The 24,819-nt window shown below is 36.4% G+C and overlaps 1 protein-coding gene across 3 annotated transcripts in view; it reads right to left on the bottom strand.

Moving 5' to 3' along the window:
- Nucleotides 1-24,093, bottom strand: part of TBCK (TBC1 domain containing kinase) — an 80,845-nt gene extending 56,752 nt beyond the window's left edge. The window contains exons 1-8 of one of the 3 annotated variants that reach the window (XM_062493797.1): nucleotides 23,880-24,093; nucleotides 21,369-21,441; nucleotides 5,576-5,690; nucleotides 3,999-4,072; nucleotides 2,884-3,025; nucleotides 2,326-2,386; nucleotides 988-1,049; nucleotides 180-241 (exon numbers count right to left, since the gene is read on the bottom strand). In XM_062493797.1, the coding sequence (XP_062349781.1) occupies nucleotides 180-241; nucleotides 988-1,049; nucleotides 2,326-2,386; nucleotides 2,884-3,025; nucleotides 3,999-4,072; nucleotides 5,576-5,690; nucleotides 21,369-21,441; nucleotides 23,880-24,072 (782 nt within the window). In that variant the 5' untranslated portion in view covers nucleotides 24,073-24,093. The remainder of the gene's footprint in view (nucleotides 1-179; nucleotides 242-987; nucleotides 1,050-2,325; nucleotides 2,387-2,883; nucleotides 3,026-3,998; nucleotides 4,073-5,575; nucleotides 5,691-21,368; nucleotides 21,442-23,879) is intronic. The other 2 variants (XM_062493798.1, XM_062493799.1) reach the window with 2 other exon arrangements.
- Nucleotides 24,094-24,819: the final 726 nt, after the last annotated feature.

Genomic DNA, 24,819 nt, shown 5'->3' with positions numbered 1-24,819 from the left:
TCTGTTTACAGCCCAAATTCAGACTTCTAATTCTTCTCTTTAAAACACTGAAAAGCACAAAATGGAGAATTTCTTATAGGTAGCCCAAATGTCAGTATTCCAAAAAAGGGTTCAACAACAGTTCTTCTAATTTCATAGTAATCCACAGAGTTTACCAGGCCCTTGGACTGAATACTTGCCTCTTAGAAGGGTGGAATGTAAGGCATTTTTTCAGTAGAGCTATGGTATTTTCAGAAAGGTCCTGGAACATAAGAAAAACATGGAGGAGGTCTGTTTATTATTGCCTAAATTCAGCAAGTCACTTGGCTCATACTTAACTTTTAACATACAGGATATTTCTTTGAGGGCAATAAAATTTCACACCTATGTACATGAGGTTGGCTGTGTGAGACCAAAATTCTGGGGAAGCAATTCTTCTCACCTCCCAGTCCTACATCTGATTTAAGGGGAAAAAAAAATCTGAAAAATCTGCAATGTATGCAACCTTTTACTTGTTTTTTAATTTAGATACTCTTTAGTATCCTGCTGGAAACAATGCAGTACCTGGGAACCTCCTTCTGCTAACAATCAGAACTCTTACATATAATGTCCCAAAATACACAGATACTAAAATTCAGTGATCATTTTTGCAGGTAAGGAAAAGCTGAACTATATAAACCTACACTATCAGAATGTGTAAAGTGGACCAGATAGAAGACTTAATTTCTGGAAGAAAAAAATCACCAAAACTTTGAAGTTAATTTATAACTTATTAAACTACTCAGAGAGCATTAACATTTATTTAGACTGACAGTTTTAAGAAAGAATATTAGCAGAGCTGGCTATTTCAAAGCATCTTAGATATGCAGGTTGGACTTCAAAATTTTTCATCATACTGCAGTACAACAAGTGACCAAATGAAATAAAAAATAAACATGCAAAATACTATGCAGCAATAATCAAATGTTCTGGGTAAGACAGCACGGAAAGCAAACAAGTTTCACAAACCTTAATAATATCAAGGCAACCATGCTCCTCAGCCAGTACAGTTACAATATCATCTACGCAGCCTTTGAAAAACAAACAGAATAATAAAAAATTAAAGATTATTAATAAAGTGATACCAATTAAGCAGGATATCAGATAAATGTCCACTCAAATAAAAAGCACTTAATTTCGGTTTTTTTACTGCCACATCACTTGAACGTGAATTATTAAAATAAGAAATGAAAATTATTATAACCTTTGCAGACAGAAGCCTAGAAATGTTAAGTCTAAGGCAACAGTGAATATCTATTTATAAGCCTAGTCCAGAGTGCCAGTCTCCGACAAATAAAGTAGAACAGTCTTCCAACTTATATTTTTTTTTTAATCCTTGGAAGAACTTAAGGGTACCTACATTAATTTTGAAGTAATTTTTGCCTCTGCTGCTCCTTGCAGATAATACTAGCAGTATTTTAGAACTTCTTGTTACTAGTTTATTGAACAAATAATTCCCAAGTCAGGACAGAAATGCTTTTCAGTGGATAAATCAACAACTTGAATACAGATTGAAGTGCATGGAGATGCTTCAGGAAGCCTTCTTACCAAATCCCCAAAACAGTCAGAATTTCAGCACTTAAGCACCATCTGCTGAATGAAAAATATATTTCTCCTGACAGCAATTAATTTTAACAGTATTGCTGTTTGCTCTGGATAATAACTTACTGTTAAGGCATCAAAATGCAAACTCATGCCTTTCCCTTCCCATGATTTATAAATAAACACCACCAGAAATCAAGTTTTAAAAGCCACAAGGATAGTCCCACTTCCTGACTCATCTACATTAAGCTAAAATTCCACTTGTGCAGTGATGTTTTATAGTTTGAAGGTAAAACTAGAGACAAAAGCCCGAGTTCACTAAAACACTTCTCATCTCTCTTTATTTCTGTCTTCCTATTGAGTCCTGCTTCTCCCTGCTTGGCCACTACTACACAGGTGCTGTAGAGATCGTTTTCTTCACTGTCATCAATTCCTAACTCATTTCAGAAACCTCCTGCAACACAAACCAGCAAATAACCATGAAAATGACCATCATTCTTGAGGATATTTTCTTGTCTTTTATTTTTTTTAATAGTTTGCCCTAACTCTAATATACTGCCAGCTCTTCACAAGTTTTTTTCCCTGGCATCCAGCTCCATACTTCCCCTAAAGAAGCAACATGCTACAAATACCAATTTAAATGTGTAGAGGAAAGATGACAAAGGTAAAATGCTTTAGGGCTGAGCATCATTAAGATGATTAGTTTGTAAAGCTCTAATCACAGAGCTGCTCGGAAATTTGAAAAATTGATTTTGTGCTGCTTACCTAACATAAGTATAAATTTCAATCTTTCTGCTATCTCCAAACTCTGAAATAATTTTCTCCCCTGAAAAACAAAGTCAAAATACACTTGAATTTGAAAGAAACAGCTACTACATGAAGATATTTATATAACATTGTATTCCATCTTTATACAAAACCAGTGAAATAAGCTTGTGCATGTGAATTTTAGACATATCAAAACTACCTTTAAGAACAAAAAAACCTTATTTACCCCAACAAAGGCAAAAACAGTTTCACATCACAATATAGCAAAAATGTATCACTGAGAACTTCTCTTAAACGGAACTGCCTTGCAATCAAATTCTTGGGGCTCCACAGGTAACTATCCTTCATTGTTAAAGACATATACCAAGCAACCTACATACCAAAATGCATCTTATTCCTTAAACAACCAGTACTGTCTAGGTAGGAATGCTAACATATTCTGATATTTGGGCTTGAGTGATGGGCAGGGTGTCATTAACCCCACATTCAAGAGCAGTCAAGTTAATGAAACTATTCCCCCAGAGTCAAAATCAAGAGAATTATTCTTTTACATACCATGCAAAGCTCAAATAATATTATACCAAGAGACCACAGATCTGATTTAGGGCCAGAAGGCAGAGGTTTCTCACACTGAGTGTGATCACTTGGTTTGCCTATTCCCTGTGCAATTACTTCAGGCGCCAGATACGATGGGTACCTACAAAGATGAAGCAACATTAGGCACTATCCTTCTGTCCAAAAAGTGTCACTTCTCATTACATAATGCCAAATTATTCTGAGAAACCAGAATACTGCCTATTTTATTCAGTCAAAATCTACCCATCGCAGCAAAGTTTCACTCCAGCGAATTGTATGCTACATAAAAGTTCAAATCCCAATCATTAGCTCTGCTGTTCTATGAAAGGAAACCTCAGCTTTCAAAGTGGTATATTTACATATCTTCAGGAAAACACAGATTGAGTATCAACACTGGGATATTAAGTAAGTGTATCCTAGACTCATACTTCAGGATGGCTGCAGTAATCTTTTCCACTGATAGTTTATTTCCATCAAATAACTTTAGAATTTGCAAAAAAACGTAACAAAAAGTGTTAAGGACATGTATTAGCTTCTACTAGATGATTTTAAAATAATAACACTTTTCTTTTTGTCAGTAATTCACTGTAATGCCTAAAATTCTGCAACCATCAGAAAGGAAACATCCGTTTCTTCTGGCCACGTCTTTAAGAATAAGCTCAGTATTTAATTTGAAAAAAAAAAATGGCACCTCAAAAAACCCAAAAGTGACAAAAAACTCACTTCAACAAAGCTATGGTTTGTAATACAGTATGACCACTTGAAAACAAATCATAAACTTATAAAGAGACAGAAAGCCTACATTAGTGGGTAATAGCAATTGTGCATTTTCCTAGATTTGAAATTAGGAATCCAAGTCATAGGGAAGTATTAGTATCTGAAGGCAAATCTGGGGATAAAGACTAACATCACAGAGTTATGGTAACATTCTGGCATGGTACCCACTCTCTATTTTTTGTTCATCTCACCTAGTCAGATGACAACCTCATCACTGACATTATCAGAAGCTTCTGAATAAGGGGTGCTCTAAACATAATTTATTTCCTGAAAATATAAATCTCTGGTATACTTGTATTGTGTAGCTACATCCTTACCCTATAGGAAAATCAACATCAACACCTTGAGCAGTCATATGGTAGAGTCCAAATTTAGCCAACTTCACATGTCCCTGAAAAGGGAACAATAAATGATCAAGATCATCAAGAATCCAACAATGGAAGAATCTGTGTTTAAGTTAAAAAAGTTAAAAACAAAATTTTAAAATAACTTCAAACTGCATTAGCTGTCAGAGGACAGAAACCTGTAAAAAGCACCTTCGTATGCTTCTTCACATCTATTATGCGGAAGTGCACTGCAAGTTAAAGAGGTGCTTATTTCTAATAATATTAGAAATATTTCTAATATTTCTAGAGGTGCTTTTACTTCTCAAGAGCATTAAGTAAATCGCTTTGTTTGGAATACATCAGAACTTTTTAAGTTACAATATTATTTGCAGTTAATTAAAAGGGTTAAATACTACACTGTACATTTTTTCAGTTTGTAAACTGTTCAAAATCCTGTTTGACTCCTCAAACTCCCTAAGCATGATCAACAGTCTCTCAACTCTTCCATTTACTCAGCCTTGCTTCTGCAGACCTGCCATCAAATCATTACAATCTTGCTCTCTTTAACATACTTCAACACATATTTCAAACAGGTAAAGAAGGTCTTCCTTTTTATTTGTGAAGACAAAAAGCTAACACCAAAACAACAAACAAATAGCTAAAGAAGTTAAACTGAGGCCTTATTTCTGCTGGATTTCGAATTACACTCAGCCAGCCTCCAGATGGTGCAACAGAGAAGGCTATAACAAAAAGTTTTCAAAGGGCAGGGGAGAGAGAGCCAAGAAGTTTATTGTCTCACAGTGCTCTTCTGTTCTTTTTGTCATTTTAGGGGTATCTTAAAATCCTAGAGTACTTTTGCAGGGTAGAGCATTATTATGATTTTCATCTGTTTACAAACATATAAAAATATATGTGTTCTTTATTTTTGGTATTTCTTATTTTTGTCCTCTCCTTTCTTTGCCTTCCAAGGAGAGGATCTAGTTATTCTACCAAAACTGAGTAAAAAAGGATTAATAGAGGAGTTATGCAGATAGGTTAAACTTTTTAGCTGTTGGTTCTGATGAAGGAACTGCTCTGAAGACAACAGTAACTATTAATTATTCTCTCAACTTTTATAAGCATAAATAGTATTCCTCTCTGCCAACTCAACAGTCTGTGGTAACCGAATTGACAGATACTTAAATTTGAATAATTTAATATGAAGAAAAAAATATCTTGGTATCTTAAAAGGCATGTATCATATCACCACAGAACACAAGAAATATTAGTGACAAATAATTAGCCATAAGAAGACTTCTATTCAAATAGCTAGGAAGGTCTTGTGACTAATTACAATGACGACAAGTAGACTTAGATTACCACTTGGAGAAGGGAGAAAAAGTTTGGCTTGGGACAGAACAGAAATTAGGAGAAAATTGTAGTTAAAAAGAAACAAAACCAAAACAACTTTCCAGATCTGGAATTTTTTTCCCCATTAAAAACACTGTGACTGCCCAGTTTCCATCTATGACACAGCACGACACTTGTTAGCAGCAAACAAACCCATAGATTTATTGCTGTAGCTGTACCTTTCGATCCAAAAGAATATTGCAAGGAGAGAGTGCTCGGTGGACCATTCCATGCTTATTCATATATTGCAAACCTTGCAAAACCTCATATGCTATGCGTAAGATCCTTGAAGAACTGTAAAAAAAGCCCAAACAAACCAACAACATGTTATAGCAAACATTTTCCTTTTTAATCTGTAAAAATGTAGTGCTCCACAGCTATTCCAAACAAAAGTGAGACATTTACAATTCCAGACCAGTTTAAGGGATCAGTAGTTTAAGGGATCTTAAGTCTCCTACTGATAGTCATAAAAAAGTCCACCTGAACTTTTAAAACTCAGTAACTAGAACTTATTCAGAAGACAGCAGAGAGGCCTGACTAGATTGTACCTATGGTCTTCAGTCCTCTCAAAATCTAAAATAGGGGGGAAAAAAGGGCAGAAAACTGCATTTCCAGCACATTTTGGTTTACAACCTTGGAAGTATCAACCTTACCATCTTTGTAAAGAAACAACAAAGCTTACCACCCAAAACTACATATTTTCACGAAAGTTACCATTTCCTATAAAGATTAATAGCCTTAAAGAGGAATTTCTGTCAATAACCGATCAGGAATTTGTACAGATCCCCATAACAGGCTTCCAAAGTGCACTCTAAATAAGAACCAAATGCACAGATCTCATGTCACCTAGAAAGATTCCATTTAACTTTCTACTCTTCCTTATTCTGTCCACTCCCCCTCAGCCATTTCAGGTCTTTTTGGTAACTTTTTCTCTGCAGGCACTGGTTTATACAAAGTCCAAAAATCAAAGCATAAATACTTATGAAGACCTAACTGTGCATCCAGATTATTTTTGGATTTCATTGTTAAAAAATAACATACAATAGCATTCTGGAGGATATTCACCACCTTCTCTTGCTTATTAAAAATTTGTGCAACTGCAAAATGAAGAGTATTTCAGACTGATGACAGAGACAAGCCAACTATCTGACTAAATACAAAAAATAATTTCTTTATTCAACTTCATCAGCTGCTATTCATACCAGATGGAATGACAAAATTTGTCAGAAGAGTAAATAGCTATATTTTGACAAAAGCCACACTTACAACAAATTCTGAGACTAGTGCAACACAGAAATACTGAAGAAAGCCTTGACTAAGTTACCCTGCGTGGAGTTATCCTCTAGATGCTCACCTTTTTCCTAGAAGAGCTCTGCACTATGCATACAAATATATATATGAATATAATATACATATATACATATATATATATATATACACACACACACTATATATGTGAATATATACTTTTAAAATAAATTTTAAGCACAAAGAGGCTCTATTCTAATATATGTCCATACTGCTGTATCTCAGGTCATAGTACTTGAAATTTATTCTCAAGGTCTCAGGAATTTGACCAAAACCTCATGGCTAGTAACCACAAAACCAAAACAAAACCCCACAACCATCTAGCTCCTCCATCCTTAGCACCTCCCACCCACAAGTTAAATACTACACCATAGCATCGGACACTAGTAGCTGCATTTCTTTCATCATTCTTGGGCAGAGATATGAATGTGGTAAAAAAAGTTTACCTTCAAAGTCCTCAGCTTTCTTGTATATTTTTTTTGTCTGCAATGTAAATACTAGTGATAATGGTGGCAAACACAATCCCCTCTCTCATTTTTTACTCAGTTTTGCAAAATAAAGACATTGAAAATAAATGACGGAGTATCCATGTTTCCAGTAGGGAAACAATTGCATGTGAACAATTAGTACATCATGAGGTATTGTAGCCTAAACACTGCTCCTCTGCGTTAAAAAATAAAAGTAAATATGTCACGTTAAAAACCCACAAGTAACTATTAATAAAAGTGAAATTTAGTGGCCGTTTGCTGAAGGCAGGCAGTGTGCTCTGCTTACGCCAGGGGGCCTCAGCCACCCATTTATTCTCCATGTTCTCTCGTAATTCATTAAAAAAACCACCCCAGAACCCAGGCAAATACATGAAAATCGAGCTTCGGGATTCCTTGCTCTTTAAGATAAACCCTTCATGTCGTTACAATGATCAGGAACAGTCGAATGGTAAGTATTTTTCAATGTGCATTCAATGCTCAGTGCTCTTAAACCCTTGATGTCACCCTGCTGGCCAGAAGTATTGAGCCAAGTTCCTCACGCTGGTCTTTCAGCAGAGAGAACTCTGTATAACAAGCTTTGCATTGTACTGCTGCACCTTGTGTAGCTCTTAATTATTAGGGAAAATACACTGTTACAACAGATGAGACTTGCATTTAATTCCAAAGGGCCTGACAACTGCGCTTACTGCTGTTACCAAGCCCAAGAGATTTCTCTCCTTTAAACTCCCCAAGGCCAAGTTCAGCAGATGTTTCCAGCCTCACTGGAGATCACTATGAAGGCTGTTCCCTTACTTCACTGGGTCTCAGCTCTGTCCCAGTTTCTACAGCCACTGTCAGCACGGCAAACATTGCATCAGCCTTTGGCAAAGGCAAAAGGTACACTCACAAAGCCACCTCCAGGCTTCACTGGAACTTGACTTTAAAAAAAAAAAAACTAGATAGAAAAGGAAAACATTGCTCTAGATGAGAAGACTTATAAAAATCCAATGTCGGTGGCAAGCCCTAAGCAGGTTCAGAAACTTTTACGCCAATTAGCTGGGAGTGTTTTTTAATGGACTAGCAACAGTTGAACTACAATAGATGTAGCCCTGTCTAACTACTGGGCCTCTTGGACTGAAGAGGCATCAGCACTTTCCTTTAGCAGGAGGTGGAGAGAAAAAAACAACAGTAAGAGCACTAGAAACAGCACAGGAAATAAAGTGGCCAAATGTAAGTGTGGCAGGTTTGACACCAATCATACCACAACACGGATCTAGGGAGGGCCATAATGACAGCTGTGTGGCATGAAGCAGCCTCTTCATCTCAGCAGCTGATGATCATGGTTGTGACTTCATATTACAGTGAAACAAATCACTCCCCTGATTAAGGCAATACTGTAGGATGCAGCAAGTAAAAGTGAAAGTGTGAGATGCACTGGAGCTTCCTAGCTCTTCCAACAAGACTTGTTTTAAGGTTGTTTTCCTCTCCACCAGCAAGAAAAGAAACAGAAATTTCTTTTCAAAAGGAACACACATTCAAGAAGCTGTCTGCATGTTAATCCTCAGTCTAGATACCAAATGTCCATTTAGCTGTAGCCTAGATAGCTCTGAACAGGGATTCTCTTCAAGAGAAAGGATTGCAGATGGGTGTAAAATCAAACTGGTCAAATTTAATGATTGCTCTGGTTTGGAGAAGAAACATAGCTATGAAAATAGGTCATTTTTGTGTTCCTTCATACTAAAAATCATTAATTAAAAGACTGTAAGTATTAAAAATAATACCTGGTTTGGGGCTATAATTTGAATGCATAGAAAAGGAAGCACTAAGGAGAACTGTATTCCTCCCTCAGATACATCCTGTAAGTAAGACAAGGGGAAAAAATCTCTACAAACTGATATTAGCAAGTTCAGCCACCAGTACAAAACCCAGCATGGTTAAGAGAGGCATGTGCATGGCATTTGTGGGTGGAGAGAGAAGGGAAGTTGACTTAAAAATCTACAAAAAGGAGGATTGTTTTATTACCTCCAGAACTTGTCAGACCAAAAGCTATACCAGACAAATGACTAATTTCCACACTCTAATAGTACACAGGTGGCTGCACTGTGCCTTCAAAAAAAAAAAAAAAAAAATTAACTTTCCTGCTTCACAGCCAGCCTGATCTCCAGTCTGTTGAATTCTTACTGTTAAGGACACAACATCTTCTGGAAGTTTACTTCAAGAATAATAAACCTAACCTGTCAGGAAACAGATGTTTTAGCAGAGTTTCAATCTCTTGTGGTTCTGCAAACCCACTGATGAAATAATCTGATTTCTTAGGAGACTGTTGACACTTTTTGGATTCAGACATGTGGGTTGGGGAAGAAAAGCTTCTTAGTGCACCCACTACGCTCCCTGATCCAAATTACAACACCTTCTGGGTCAGGGTGAAAGAGAAAGTACTAGAAGTAGGCATACCCAGAGTCATATTCTTTTGAAAAATAATCAGATTTTAGCAGACAGAGTGAGAGAGATGGATTATCAGGAACCAAGTAAAGACAACAAGCCCTGAAAACAACTGGGGGATTGGAGAGCTAAGAATGATCATACTTACCCAGTAGTGACTGAGGAGTACCTGGGAAGAAATTAATAAGAAGAACTGCCCAAGCCATAGGTGAACATAAACAGAAGATGAAACAAACAAAAAAAAAAAAGGCTCCATTTAGAAATCAAAAACTTTATGACAAAGATGTGGTATGCTGAATTCCTGCTAAAATAATGCCAACAATATTACCTATATAGTATTCAGTTTAAGTGGCTATTTATTAACTTATTATTTGTGATCAATAGGAATTATAATGCAGCTGCTTGCAGAAGTGGGAACTGGACTCCAAGACAGGATGCTCTAGGAACAAAACAATTTCATGCAACTAATTACTTCCATTTTAGACAAAATTGCTGGTCTTCCAAATCCTAAAAATAGTCATATTAGCTCAGACCACATTATTTCAGACCACTATCCCTTTTTTCCCAAAAAAATACCCCAACTCCTCCCAAAAAAACCCAAAAAACCAAAAAACAAAACAAAACAAAAAAAAACCCAAAACAAACGAGAAAAACAACAACCAAAAAAAACAAGGCAGGCAGATGCCTAGGAGAAAGGGAATACAGAGCAAGCACATACAAAATTTTTCTTTGATATTTTCCTGGCTTCCAACTTCCTCTAATCCAAGATTTCTCCTGGGTGAAACAGAAGTTTGCCTCCTAAGCATCACGTCTCATTATATCACCTACTAGTTCCTGATTCCACAGCTATCAAGAATTCTGTTGGTAAAATCTCCCTGCTATTTTATCATTGCTCAACTGAGGAGCAGGAAAAGCAATTGTGGAAAAACGCACTTGACAGCCAACAGCATGGCAGTTGCTACATGTACCACAGATTGCTGAAGGGAAAATAAAAACTACTTCATGCATGACATATTGAATACTAAAGAACAAGAGGACTGCAGATCACACAGTTGGAAATTGGGTGGAATCAGGAGGCTTGACTTATTAAACTGATCCAAAAAAATTCCATTGTGAGAAAAGAAAAAATGAAGAGATGAATTTTCAGCATTCAACAATTGATATTCATTGACATATCATGGATGTTACAGGTTCACACAAGTCTTTCCCTCCAGTTTAGAGGAAAATCAATACCAATCCACAAAAAATACATTCCATTACCTTTAAGAGAAGTACATTCATGGCATTAACTGGAAATACATCTTCTCCATCTTTTTTCAGTGCTACAATAAAATAGTTTAATACAAAAGAGTAACTGGGCATCTCAAGAGATCTTCCTAGTTTCTCACTCTGTCCAGTCCTACCTGGTAAGACTATGTCATCTCCCCTTAGTTGCAGAGGCAGCTATAACAGTACAGGCAATCAGTATATAGTGATTGTGCTGGTTTTGCAATAATTAATTTTTGGTGAAGAATGTGGGCATCAATCCGGCTAACTCTCATAGGTGCACTGGCTTCTGGTCAGTGTCAACCCATCACAGTTATGCACCTGTACAGCAGGACAGGAGCAAAAACAACAGGCTGGAAGCAAAGTGAAGGCAGGACTAAAATCTTGGGGAAAGGGAAAATTTTTCTGGCTGTTACAAATACATTTGTGGTAATTTTAACTGGTTATGGCCAGTTGTAAATTAAATTTCCTTTTAAGCTTCTGTGTAAGTCAACACAGAGCTCCCAATCTGGTTTTTAGAAGGAAAAAAGCTGTGCCTGGAAAGTACTGACAATGCATTTAGTATTTAATGGACTATTTTGAATAAGAATGTTTCATCAAGTGAAGTGTACAGAGGTCTTACCAGAATCTGAAAACAAAACAGGACTGGTACCAGAAAGCAAGCCTTCTCGCTGTCTACTTAACCACACAGAGTCCTGCAGTTTTGCAGGTACTAGAGATGTATATGTGCATTAGTACTAAATCATGTTTCTTCAGTGAAGGGCAATTTAAGAAAAGCAGAAATCAATAAAAAAACAGAACCAGAATCATTTTGACTTCTCTTAGGAAGGCAGAGCAAGACCAAACAGAGTAAGATTATTCTGATGATACCATGTTTCTGAGTTTCTCTTTCCTCAGATTTAAAGTTCATGGGTACATACACTGCAATGCATGCTCAAATAAGTCCTTTATTAATTCTGTGCATCTTGTTCTAACACTGTAAAATTGTAATTGTAATTTCTGTATTCTCAAGTAAACGCCAAAGGAAGAGAAACTCAACAAGCAGGAGTTTTAAGAAGCTTATAGCACTGATACATAGGAGCAAAAACATGGGTTACTCTTCCAAAGCAGAATGGCAGACAGGCTCTGCCCTGAGTAAGCAAACCAGAGGAACACAAACTAGCAATGTCATCAATCAATATCCCCAAACTTGTGAAACTAATACACATTTGGAATCCAGGAATGAGATTCATCACAAAAAAATTGTGTCCGTTCAAAGTGAAAGGGAACCAGGTTGTGAACAGATGTAATGTTTCCTAACTCATAAAAGTGACAATATTTCAATACAAGCAAAACTATAAAACAAAGAAAATTATATTTGAAGTTAGTTCCATTACTGCCAACAATGTGGTCAGACTGGTCAGAAGTGGTGTGGCCAAGTGGTTCAGCAAAGGATAAAGTTTGGGTAATCCCAACTGAGTAATCACTATGTTGACCTCAGGAAAGCCACCTGACCTTCTTATTCCTCAATCAACCAGCTGGAAAACTGGATAAAAAGCAGAACTGGGTTGAAAAACAGATGTGCAGATAAACTGGGTCTTCCTGGGTAAATAAATTACAAAATACCCTATACAGAACATAAAGAGTTTGATGCAGGTGGGAATGGTTTATTTAGCACTTTATTATGTGTTTGATTAAAAAATGGCACTGGGGACCAAGATTGTAAACACTGCCAATTTACTTGGAAATGCATTCACATTACCAGAATGAAATGAACTGGAAAAGGAATGCAACAAACAGAGAATAAGACACACACACACAAAAAGAATTTTATAGACAGAGTCCTCAGAAGTCTCTAACTCATGCACAAGGTTATTTCACACAGGATATCTTCAACAACTTCATTGCTCACCTGAGGAAACTCAGAAAGTCCTTTCATTCCTTTTTTAAAGTTCTAAGCTGCAAGCATGACTTTAAAAGCAACACAGATGATCTTACACTTTTATGAAGGTCTCAACTTGTAATGTATGATAAAAGTCCATAAAACAATAGATGAAAGCACATATAAAGAACAACTTTTTATATAAAGCAGATTGAATACAACACTTTTTATCAGAGAGGTGATTTTTCAGATCATTATCACTTTGAATGATTTAAGTAATAAACCAAAAATTTTCAAACATTGTCCTTAATTCCTTCTGGTCATCCAGTATTCATCCCAAAAAATGGGAGAGCAAATGAAAAAAGTAGTTTGGAAAAGTAAGTACACCTTATAAAGTGCTATTTTAATGAAACTTCTTGTGCCATCCTGTTTAATGAACAGAACTGGAAAGACAATCCACATTCCCAGTTTTTGATCTTGCCCACGATTACCTTAGAAAAAGGTTTTTTTGCATCTTAGCCTCGGCTGGCTCACATGTAAAACAGGTAATACTGATACTTTACATTGGACCAAAAAGTGCAATGAAATAAATTATTTCAATCACTAGATACAGAAATTAGGTAAAGTAGCTCTGGTTTAAAACCCGATCAGACTCAGCATTCTTACCACTGACTATACACTCTGAGTAATGTAATAGAACTAGATGCACAGGTGATAATAAAAGAAAAATACCTAACAGGGGAACAAACAAGACAATTACCTCAAAATATACAATAAAGAAGTAGATTCAATAGCATTATATATATGTACCATATGTCACAGGCCAAAATTTCATTGAGAAACAACACATCTCACATTCTCCTCTCCTTCTCCAAAAAGAGTGATCTCATAAAAAGTAGTAGAATTAAGATCAATTGAAGTCAGATCTCCAAAAACCTTTTGCTTTCTTTTGGACTCCTCTGAAAAAAAAAAGCACACACCTCTAAAAGGCCATACATTGTGATTGATACTCCATCAACTCTCCCTGCTGCAACTGAGGGCAAGGTACTGATCTGAGATCATAGGAGTGCTTTCTCCCATTTAAGGCTATAATGTACAACTGCATATTTTACTTTATTTTTAAGGAAGACCTATATCTATGGCATGAGAATAGAGTTTTACTTAATGTCAGCCATACCAGCTTTCTCTTCCACACTGCAAGAGAAGTGATGGGTCCCTAACCTCATCATACAGGATGGATTCCCTCATTCTTGCTGTGGTGCCCTAGGTGGATCAGAAAAACCTGATCAATGAAAAATTTTAAAAGGAAAGCTGAAAATGAAGGCTAATTATTCATGCAGTTAATGTTGTTGCAGCTGTGTGGCAGTATAAACTGAACTGACAGCTCTAGAAATCATGACTTGCTATCAATAAATAATAAATAAATAATGCTGTCCTTGCAGTCAGACAGGATTGGTTTTTTGAAATTAATTTCTGCAGGCATCTCTGTGAGAGTATTAAGCATCATTAACAAGCCACTTGACTAATTAAACCCCTTCTCCCCCATTTAAAAAATTTTCAGCAGAACTTTTAAAGCTATGAACAAATCTTGCACAGATCTAAAGACAGGCACTCTATGTAAATTATATGTTGCAATTACTGTTACTTTAACAAATAACTTGGCCATAACATATTTTAAAAAATAAATATAAATATCTAAGGTGAAAAACTTACCTAGGTATGTTTTAGTGTTTAACTCAAAAAATCTGGAACCCTATAGCAATGGTACAGACACTGCTGGAAAGTCAAACAGAACGGGAAGTTTCAAGAGAAGAACAGACTGCAAATTCAAGTGATCAAAGGGACTTTACAACTAGGCCAATAAGCAGTGGTGCTGCTAGGAATTTCATAGCTAACAACTAATCTTGCAAAAGCTGCTAGGAAGTACATCACTTTGATCTATAAACCAGTACACATCATCACAACAGGCAGGAAACACCTATCTGGAGAGGTAACCATAAACTTATGTGAAGACAAAGCAGATGCCTGTGACTATAAATTGGGAGTTTGTCAATCACCATACAATTAATACTGAATTTTCTTGAAAGTCATAAGAGAAATGTGATCATCAAAGGGGCAAATACAGAGAGAAGCAGTTGCACGTAGGAGAAATCCACACACCAAAATCTGCAAGACTAAAGGGCAAGAGAAGCAGAACTAACTCTAAATATGCAGGACATACTCCCAAATACAAAGGAAGGATGACTGGCAAAATGTAAAATAAGCACTACTGGAAGTACAAGAAATCACACTTTGCAGGGGTTGGATAGTGCTGATTACATAAAAATATCAGGCATTAAGTAACAGCAGAAGAAAGACTGGTTGATGCTTCACTTGAAGAGTTCTCAAGCTTTACCACCTTGACTTCTAAGAACCACCAGGAGCCACAGCTGCCACTGCTGACTGTATAGTACCAGCTCCATGGTACTGGATACTCACAGGTAATTTACAGTAAGTATCAGTTCCGTGTACAGAATGATGAGTAACAACATGCACGAGCTAACCTTTAGCAAGATGTATAATGCTAATGAAGGAATGAAACCTTAAAACTACCCTGATCTGCCAGCCTTCTTAACACTCCCATCACAACAATGTCTAGTGCCCTGGTACCTATTTAGTTATACGCCCAACAAGAGACTATCCATATGCACAGAAGAAACAAATCTCAAACCACAAAAACATTAGAAATTATTTGCAAGCATATCAATGCATCTAAATAAACCAGGTGTCTGATCCCTCAGTAGTGACAAATGCTCCCTTGAAGACATTGCTCAGTAGACCAAAAGCAAGAATATGCATTTAAGAAAATAAAATCCCTTTCTAGCAGGATGCACTATAAAGCAAGTCTAACAAGTCCTCAGTCATCCTGTTTTACCCATTCTACAAGCAGGAAGATGAACCACAGATGAAGTGTCAAACACTGCATTTAGTTAGAATAACCATATACTAACCACATCTTGTTCTCACAGTCTACAGCAATTTTTATGCTAAACGCAACTATCATAAATCAACATCAGTGTTAATAATGTGTTTTAAATCCCCTAAGATTTGCACAGTACAAATTAAACATTAGGGTTTTCAGCCATCAACTCATTAGTAGTAATTTTCTCATTAATGCAGAATGGAATTTTAACATGATCCTTGCAGAAATATATTTGCAGGATGAAGCCACCCTCCAGCTGAGGATGGTTTTTTGTCTGTTTGAAAATCAACATCCTCTTTCACCAGAAACTATAGACTCAAAACTCTCCGGTACCTTTGTTCTCAATTAACTCAGCATAACTCATCTTCTGTCCAATATCTTTAATACTGCTTTTAGAACGGAAATCTGTATCAAGTGCCTACAAAGAACTACAGAAAAATCACAGTTAAACAAAAGGTTGAAATAATCATACACTTTTTCCCCATCCACAGACTTCATATTGTCATGGTTTAAGCCCAGTTGGAAATTAAGTACCATGCAGCCACTCACTGAAACTTCCTCTCTTCCCCCCACCTCAGTGGACTGGGAAGAAGAATCAAAGTAAAACTTGTAGGTTGATATAGGAACTGACATTAAAGTAAAATACAGTAATAATGGTAAATGGTAATAAAATGGGAAAAAATAGTGATGCAAAATACAATTGCTCACCCCTCACTGACCAATGCCAGACCCCCTTCCCAGACTCAGGCTGGCCGCCCTTCCAGGTAACTCCCCCCAGCTGATGCTGGCAGGATGGTGTGGAATATCCTCTCACTGGTCAGTTTGGGTCACCTGTCCCAGCACTGCTCCCTCCCAGTTTCTTTTGTGTACCTGCTCACTGTCAGAGCATGAGCCAAGGAACAATGTCCTTAACTCAAGATAAACATGACTTAGCAAAAACCCAAAACATCAGCGTGTTATCAACACCATTCACATTCCAAATCCAAAACATGGCACTGTACCAGCTACTGAATGGAAAATAACTCTACCCTAGTTGAAACCAGGACAATTACATACGGCTGTCATATCCACATTTTAATAGCAAGAGGCAGATACTATCATAATCTCAAATAATAGGATTCTTCTCTCTTTCCCTCCCCCATCCCCAGGAAGAGAAGATAAGAAACAAGTATGCACTCACTGTTATGTTTCACATATAAGGAGGAAACATATATGTGTTCTGAAATGTCTTTGTGCTGCCATCAAACAGTGCAGCCAACTATGCAAGCAAAGAATTTGGTTCCATCCGTAAAAAGATCACTCGAACATCTCAAGCAACAATGCTCACCTCTAATGCCTCATGCAAGCTGCACCCCTTTTCCATTCCAAACAATTGTTTTCTTGAGAGAGTAAAAGCAAACACAGGAGACAGCCTATGCTAAAAGGAATGCTACAGGAAGATTTGCAGGCTAAACAGTACTTACAGAAATAAACCAGTACTTCTACACAAAGAAAAGTGTAATTGGACAATATATAAACAAGTCCAGACTAACAGATAATCTTTCATCATACCTTTTCAAGTAAAGCGTTATCAAGCAAGTAAAGGAAAAGTCTATAGACACTAAATGCCCAAACTACAGAACTACTTCACACATGCTTAGGGAAAAAAATGCCCTTTAAATTTGGTTATTAATGCTATTTCATTTTAATGTAATTTCTCCTTGCCGAATTTAGCCTTATTGTGATATATGGATTTCTCATGTGAAATTCCAACACAGACTTGATTCAAAGCAGAATACACTCAGCCTATGAAGCTCTGCTCATACACAGCTCTTGAAGTCAAATCATGTAAAACCTTCAGCCTTTTGATGACTTGCACCTATTTTACAAATATTTTTGAAGAATTCAAGGCTACTCAGAAATTGTTTTTCTCCTGATCTAATAACTTCTGTACCACATTCTCACTTCAAGTTTGCCAAAAGCACACTAAGAGCAATGATGGCATGAATAACTCTAGTTCAATTAGTGAGCAGACAACCGTTGAACGTAGCCAAATAAAATGTACTCATCCAAATCCATCAGAGCATGTTTTCTCCAAACTAGTAAACAGCTGCAGACACAGTCTGCTTCCCATCAAGTGTTCCATGGATAACAAACTATACCTTGTATCTGATGGTTGACTAGCAATATTTCAATACCATTACTTTAAAAACATATGACAACTATATTCTACTGAAGAAAGGAATGGACTTAGACCGTCCAAGCCACAAATTGAAGACCAATCCAGAAACTGTACTGTAGGTGCCAAAAGTCTGCTGAATGTCAGTATTTGCTGGCATTTTTATTGTTGTGAATACAAGTGCAGACCAACTTCTTCAAAGAAGAAACACACTTGAGGCATGACAGAAAAGGAAATGCTCACAACTCCTTTTGTAACAGCACAAAAGGAGCAGAGAAAATAACTCCTTTAACACTGTCTGGAAAAGGTATCTCCAAGGAGTAGTTGGAAATGCGTTTAAAAGATGGAGAACTTTAAAGATAAATGTACATCCTACATTCTGGTCTTTAGTTAGCAACGCTAACAACTAGCAACTTAGAAAAACTAAAATTTTGATTGTCACTTTAGCGAGACTGTTAAAGTATAAAACATCTACCCACCACCATTTTTTGTGACTTATTTTCAATGCATTCACAAGAAAAAAAATCCTTGTATATGCAGGAAGACAGAGGAAACCAGTCAGACTGAGACACATTTTCAAATCTCCAAACAGCAATAAACCATTGTGAGCTTAAATCAGGTATTTACTGTTTTTGTGTGACTGTACATAAATTCCCAGCCTGACTCCTGAACATACTTCAGAGAGCTGATTTTGCACTAGTGTGATTGTTGCAAACTGAAATTAAATGCATCCTTTCAGTAAGCACAACAACAAACAGACACCAAATTGAGAATATGCAAACAGGAAACAATGACCCGGACTAAAATCTTTCTCAGAGAAGACAGTGGACAGCAGTCTGGTGAAAAATGGGATATCAATGCTTAAAATTCTTATCCTATATCAAGGACTAAAATTCTAATCCTACCCTTATCACACCCTCTCATCCATAGCTGCAGCTTGAATTTCCTGTGGTGCACAACTCCAAAAGAGCACCCATGTTGTTACTGTGATGCTCAGTGGAAGGACAATAAAGAAAATTTGGATTAATGTTACTTTTAGAAGCATTAACTGTGGTTACTATGTCCACATGGCTAGCCTTTGAAAAAAACCCCAAAACCACTAGATAGCTGTAATAAATGCTTTTCAGTGATTGCTTACCTGTAGTAAAAACTGTGAAGAGCTGACAATAATCTCCTCCCTCTGAGAGTTCTTGAAATTTACCTGATAAGAGCTCCTACAGCAGAAGGTGCTTATTCCAGGATCCCAAATATGCAACACTCAAAGCAGAAACTAATCTGGCCATAAATTACCAAACACCTATTTGCATTAATCTTTGAAAATTGAGTATGTTAACTTTGAGGACAATGAAACAATCTCTGCAATTCCTGGAGACTGCTGACACAGTATTGTTAGGTAATGAATGAATGAATTCTACAATATGTCACAAAGCCAATTTCTAGCAAATACTTGGAGGCATGCTCAGTAGAGTGACTTTCTGCACTGTGACAGAACACAGCAGATAAATACTTGAAGCTCTAATTTCCAGTATTCGGCCCCTACATGCAACTGATTTATTAGAATTAGAAAACTTGGGGAAAGCCTGAAGTTAATTGAAGAAAGCACATTACTGCATTTCTTTTTTTTTTTAAATATAATTCATATATTAAGGAATGTATGCATTCCTACACCTGATGCATGACTTCAGCAAAGATTAACTGCAAATAACTACTAAACAGCTGTATGGCCTGTTTTCCAAAATGTATAGAAAGACAGACTGTACGTAATGCAATGTCTTGAATTTCAGCACTAATTTAACAGAAGATTTCCTGCTGATTTTATATCAGCTTGTGGTACAGGTGCAAAGGACTTAGATTACTGGCAAGCATAAGGAAAATTAATCTAGAAACCAGAAGAGCAGTTTCTCACATTCCATAAACAGTTAAAAAAACTAATTGCAATACCACACGCATCAGCTCCGGATGTGTAGCCTGCTATGCTATCACTGACCAATGCAATCAGAATTCATAAAAAGGCCAAATATACCCTCCAAAGGTAATCGATATAGACAGGTCACATAACTCCTAACTGGGAATTGGTCCACCCAGCTTACTTCTGGAAGTTTCTGGTTCTCCATAGGAATAAAAATTTCTGTTTTCATAAAAAAAAAAAAGGAAAAGGAAAGCGCCAGTCTTGCAAGAAACTTCATTTGACGTGAACACAATTTATCCTTCAGCTACTACTGCAAAAGCCATATTTTACAGTAGATGAATCACTAATGTCTCTTAAAACTATGGATATCCACACAGGCTATATTTTAGCCTTTATCCTCAAGTGTTACAACTTCCAGAAGAAATCCCAACTGGCTCATTAAAAGAAAGATTACATAGTAGAAAAAATTACTACAGTAAAAACTCTTTCAAAGACAAGAGGGGAAAAAAAAAAGCCAGGCTTTGTGCAACTACCGTTAACAACCAGAAGAGCTGAGATAACATCACAAACTACGTAACTTCTTTCAGCACACCAAAACCCAAAGTTGCATACCTTACCAGCCTATCTAAGAAGATCTAAAAATTCCTTCTGGAGGCCACAAAAGACACGCTACTATAAAACGGCATAATGAAGGTTCACATAGACCACATCTGCAATCTGAAGTAGTTTTGTCAAAGAATCTATGTAAGTATACTCCATCAAGCATTTCAAAGCAAATTAAAACAGCTACATGGAAGCTTTTTCCAAAACAGTCTAGAGGAAAGCAGGCAGTCTGGGCTGTTTCTCATCTGACACCAGACACACATGCTCAAAGAACAGTGTGAGAACTGAATTAAACGAACGAAAAGAGCTTCTGCTGTTTTAATTGTTTCTGGAGCTTTGCAGAATAGGAACCTGACACAAAACTGTGTGAAGAACTATAACATATACCACACATGAAAAGCCCTTTACACCTAATACCTTAAGAAAAAACGGAAGCCGCATTTCCCTAAGATTCCTCAAACTACATCCCTCTGCAACACACACTGTCATAAAAGTTCTAGTTCACAGAATGCTAACACTAACAGAGGGTGTATCATTTGACATCTTGACATTATTTGAAACTTTCTAGATGACAAATTAATACATTTCTACAAATACAAAACACACACCAAATTCTATCCATTCTAGTGAAAGCTGTATTTTCATCACCTAGCAGACGAAACCTTCACATTAATCCTTAGAAACTTCCATATCCTATAGTATAGGACCTATAATCAGACCAATAGGTCTGATTATATTTTTAAAAGGAAATCCCAAAACTACAGTATTTTATGAGCTACAAAGTATTTCAATTGTAAGCAAGTTCTCCATAACAAAATTTCACAGATATGAGTCCTCCCTCTTTTGGTGCATATTTTTATCTGCTAAACAGTATTTTCAGGTGAAATTTAAACAGAGTAAAATTTAGAAAAAGCAATAAAGTTAAAAGATGATCTAATTTTTGCCACAGATGATATGTGAAATAATGAGTGGATTTGAGTTAGCTTGGCACCTCACCTGACAGGCTTTCTTTCTCGTAGCAAATCTTCCAGACTCTTTTCACAGTGTTCAGCTGCCACAACCAGTCTCTCTAATTCAAAAAAAACCAAAAGAGTATAAGATGACTGGAATCCAAATGAAACTCAGAGAGTAGAGACTTCTCATTCTACCCATTTGGTAGATGTTGAAGTATTTTGACATACATTGTACAGAAAATGACACAAAATTAAATATTACAAGATGTACAGCTTATAGATAACACCATTATTTTTTGTTTATGAGATACAGCAAACTATCCTTCCAGTTTTCTCATACAAAGCACTGTCAATCCAACCATCCAAGCATCCAGTAATCTCCTAAAAAATATCAAAGCCATCAGCCAACATCAGTCAGATTTGACTGAAGAACAGATGTCTCAAAGATAATTATATATAAATTTGCAGAAATACATGGCTGGGTTGATGAAAGAGACTCAAAGTAAGCCCAGCTTTGAGAAAAGGGACTCAGGGTGAGCACTGGAGCTTCAGTCCTGATGGATCAATGAGCACAATGCTAGCATCTCTTGCCCAACATGGAGGTGTAGGGATTCCACATGGTCCGAAGATGGATGGGCTGGCTCTGAATATGGAAGGAAAACCAAAACTATTGTTGCACTGAAGACAACTATGCAGCAGGAAAAGACAAAGGTATAAGATGTTGCAGGGGCATGTGACCAAACTCCCAAAAAAGCTTTGCTGCTTCCAGTAACCTAGCAGTCAATGCTCACATTCAAAATCAAATTAAATTAAATTATTACAAATATTTTTGTAACATGACCGTTCCAGTAAGATAAAGATGGAAAACTGAGGAACACAAGTCACTGCATTATAGCTGGAATACTTGTTACTAAACTCTTGTTTCTCCTTTTTCCATTCAAGAGACCATTTAAGCTTGTTTTGGAAGAAAAAAAATGAGATTGCCTTCTACAATGCTAGCATAGCTTTTTTAAAAAAGTTTAATTTTACAAAAAAAAAATCCATTTGAATAGTTTTTTTAATATTCCCCCTTTGAAATCCTTTTGTGGGGGAATTTATACATCTAATTTATTTCTGCATTGTTTTTTTCCTAGTCTGCTTTCACATTTCCCTGCAGGAGTAGAAACTGACATTTGCAAACACAAGTTCACAAACATTAAATCTTTAGGCATAGAACTGACACATGGAAAGTTCGGCCAGTATCAAAATGATAAAATTTTCCACCAAATTTCCCTTATTATATCAAAATTATTAGCTGCCATTCTAACCATTGCTAAAACAGAACACTCTTCTGACTTCATGGTTAGACATTTTATTTTCTATTCTTCAAGTTAATTCAACTATAAGAAGGTGGGTTTTTGCTTCATTTTTATACATACACATAAATCTTCATGTTATTTACTCTTTGTAATCAAAAAGGCCATGTTTTACTATTTTTTAATTTATTAAATGTTATGTTTGTTAATACTTCCTAACCTTTCATCCCAAACAACATTGTAAGAAAATCCCAGGTTTTGTTTCAAGCAGTACTAGTAAATAAAAATGAAAATTATTATATTTTCTAGACCTCCTGACTGCGTACGTGAAAAATTACATGTTTGAGGGCAAAATAAAACACATAAAGAACACCCTGATCCACAGAATACTTCAATATCTGGAGTTGGCAATATCTTAATTTTGTAAAAAACTTAAACATTCCATCATACTGCATTCTAAAGGGGAAAAACATTACTTGCCCTACTTTATGAGACTCTGAAGCTAACCAAATACATACAATGCACTTTTGCATGAGAACAGTGTTGATTTAAAAGTTAAAGGTGGCAATGACTTAAATTGTCACAGGTGTTGCAGCCTTTTTGTGGAAATTAAGTGCTGTAGTCCTGCTGAGCTTGCAACAGAATATCTAGAGCAGAAAGAAACAATGGAAGTTCTATTTGAACTAACTGTAGGTGTGACAACAGGTACCAAAAAAACCCTCCAGACCTGTACTAGAATAAAGTAACCACTGGTGGGAGAAATCTTAAAGAAATCAACAGATAATAATACAGGAAGCTTTCAGCCAAGACACAAGATGACAACATCAGCTGCAAATCAAATACAAGAAACTTAACTACCAAGTGAAAATGTTCACAAGATTAGAACACGGGTGCAGGAGTTCACCATCAAAAATGCATGTATTTGCATATCCCACACACAAAGACATGGCAGAGCAACTGAGTTCAGGAATTCAAGTGAGGTATAAAAAGAAGGAAGTTCTTAGCTTTTATCTGTCAGAGTAACACAAGACAGGACAGACAGCTAATCTCGGCTTTGAGTCTACAGAGAAGAAACAAAAGAGCCAATACCCCTGGACATAGCGAAGGCATTCAGTAATTTTGAGACTGAAAACTGGCCACTTTCTGGTGCTATGGAGGCAGTATTCTGCTCAGTCACCTTAAAAACTATTGTCACCAAAAAAAACCCAAACCCAAAACTGTAATCATACAAAAAATTTGCATATTAAATAGATACTCACCATGTTTACCTCTGGTTATGTCAACGTACTGGCAAAGTCTGGGGTGGGTGATTGTTTTAAGGATTTGAAATCTCCCCAGAATTTTTATGGAGTTAGGTGTTAGAGGAAGCCCATTACTTCCACAGACATCATGAGGTAGAGCTGAGGCAAAGAAGGTGGATGCACCCATCACAGTGTCTTTTAAAGGAAACATCTTTTTCACGCAATCTTAAGCCCTTCAGAGCAACTGGTGTTCCTTAAATAGAGGACACACAGTAAAAACTCATCAACAAAAGATACAGACTCACATTACTAGTTGTTTACTAAATAATGCAATTAAGATTTTTTTTTGTGCTCAGGTGCTCAGGGAGTCACACAGGAGAAACAGAAGGCAGAATACTTTTGAGACATCAAATTGTTTTCTTTAAGGGAACAATTTGTTCAAAGCACAAAATTCTCAGTAAAAATACTAATAAATTTATTTGTGAATCTCAACTGAAAGCAAATGAATATTATGAAAGACATTTTCTGTTTCAACTTATACAGTCAAACTTAGGATACAATGCCAACATAAAAGACTCATCTCATTTATGGGTTCTGAAGAAACAGACATGAGATACGTACTTTTACATTCTAATATAATCATATTGAGTATGAATGCATAGTTTTAAGGAACCAAACTTTTAAAAGGAAGAAAAATCCAAAACAGCTTTGAGCATTGGAATATTTATATTAGTATTTGTCTTAAAAGTCTTTTTGTAAAGATACAATACTTTCATATCTCATGAATATTCTATACTTTTTTTGCAGACAATTTATTTTAGGATGAGAACAATGCATATCACAGTTAGAATTTTCCACTGGAAAGCCATCAGTTGGACAGAGAGCAAGCACAAAGATTTACTGGCATGCAGCAGATTCCAGTTGGAAACCTTTAACTGCGAATTTATAATAAGATAAT

Source organism: Cinclus cinclus, chromosome 5, assembly GCF_963662255.1.
Source record: "Cinclus cinclus chromosome 5, bCinCin1.1, whole genome shotgun sequence".
In the NCBI taxonomy this organism is placed as follows: Eukaryota; Metazoa; Chordata; class Aves; order Passeriformes; family Cinclidae; genus Cinclus; species Cinclus cinclus.
The sequence above is the reverse complement of the archived record's forward strand: the minus strand, read 5'-3'. Positions and strand labels throughout refer to the sequence as shown.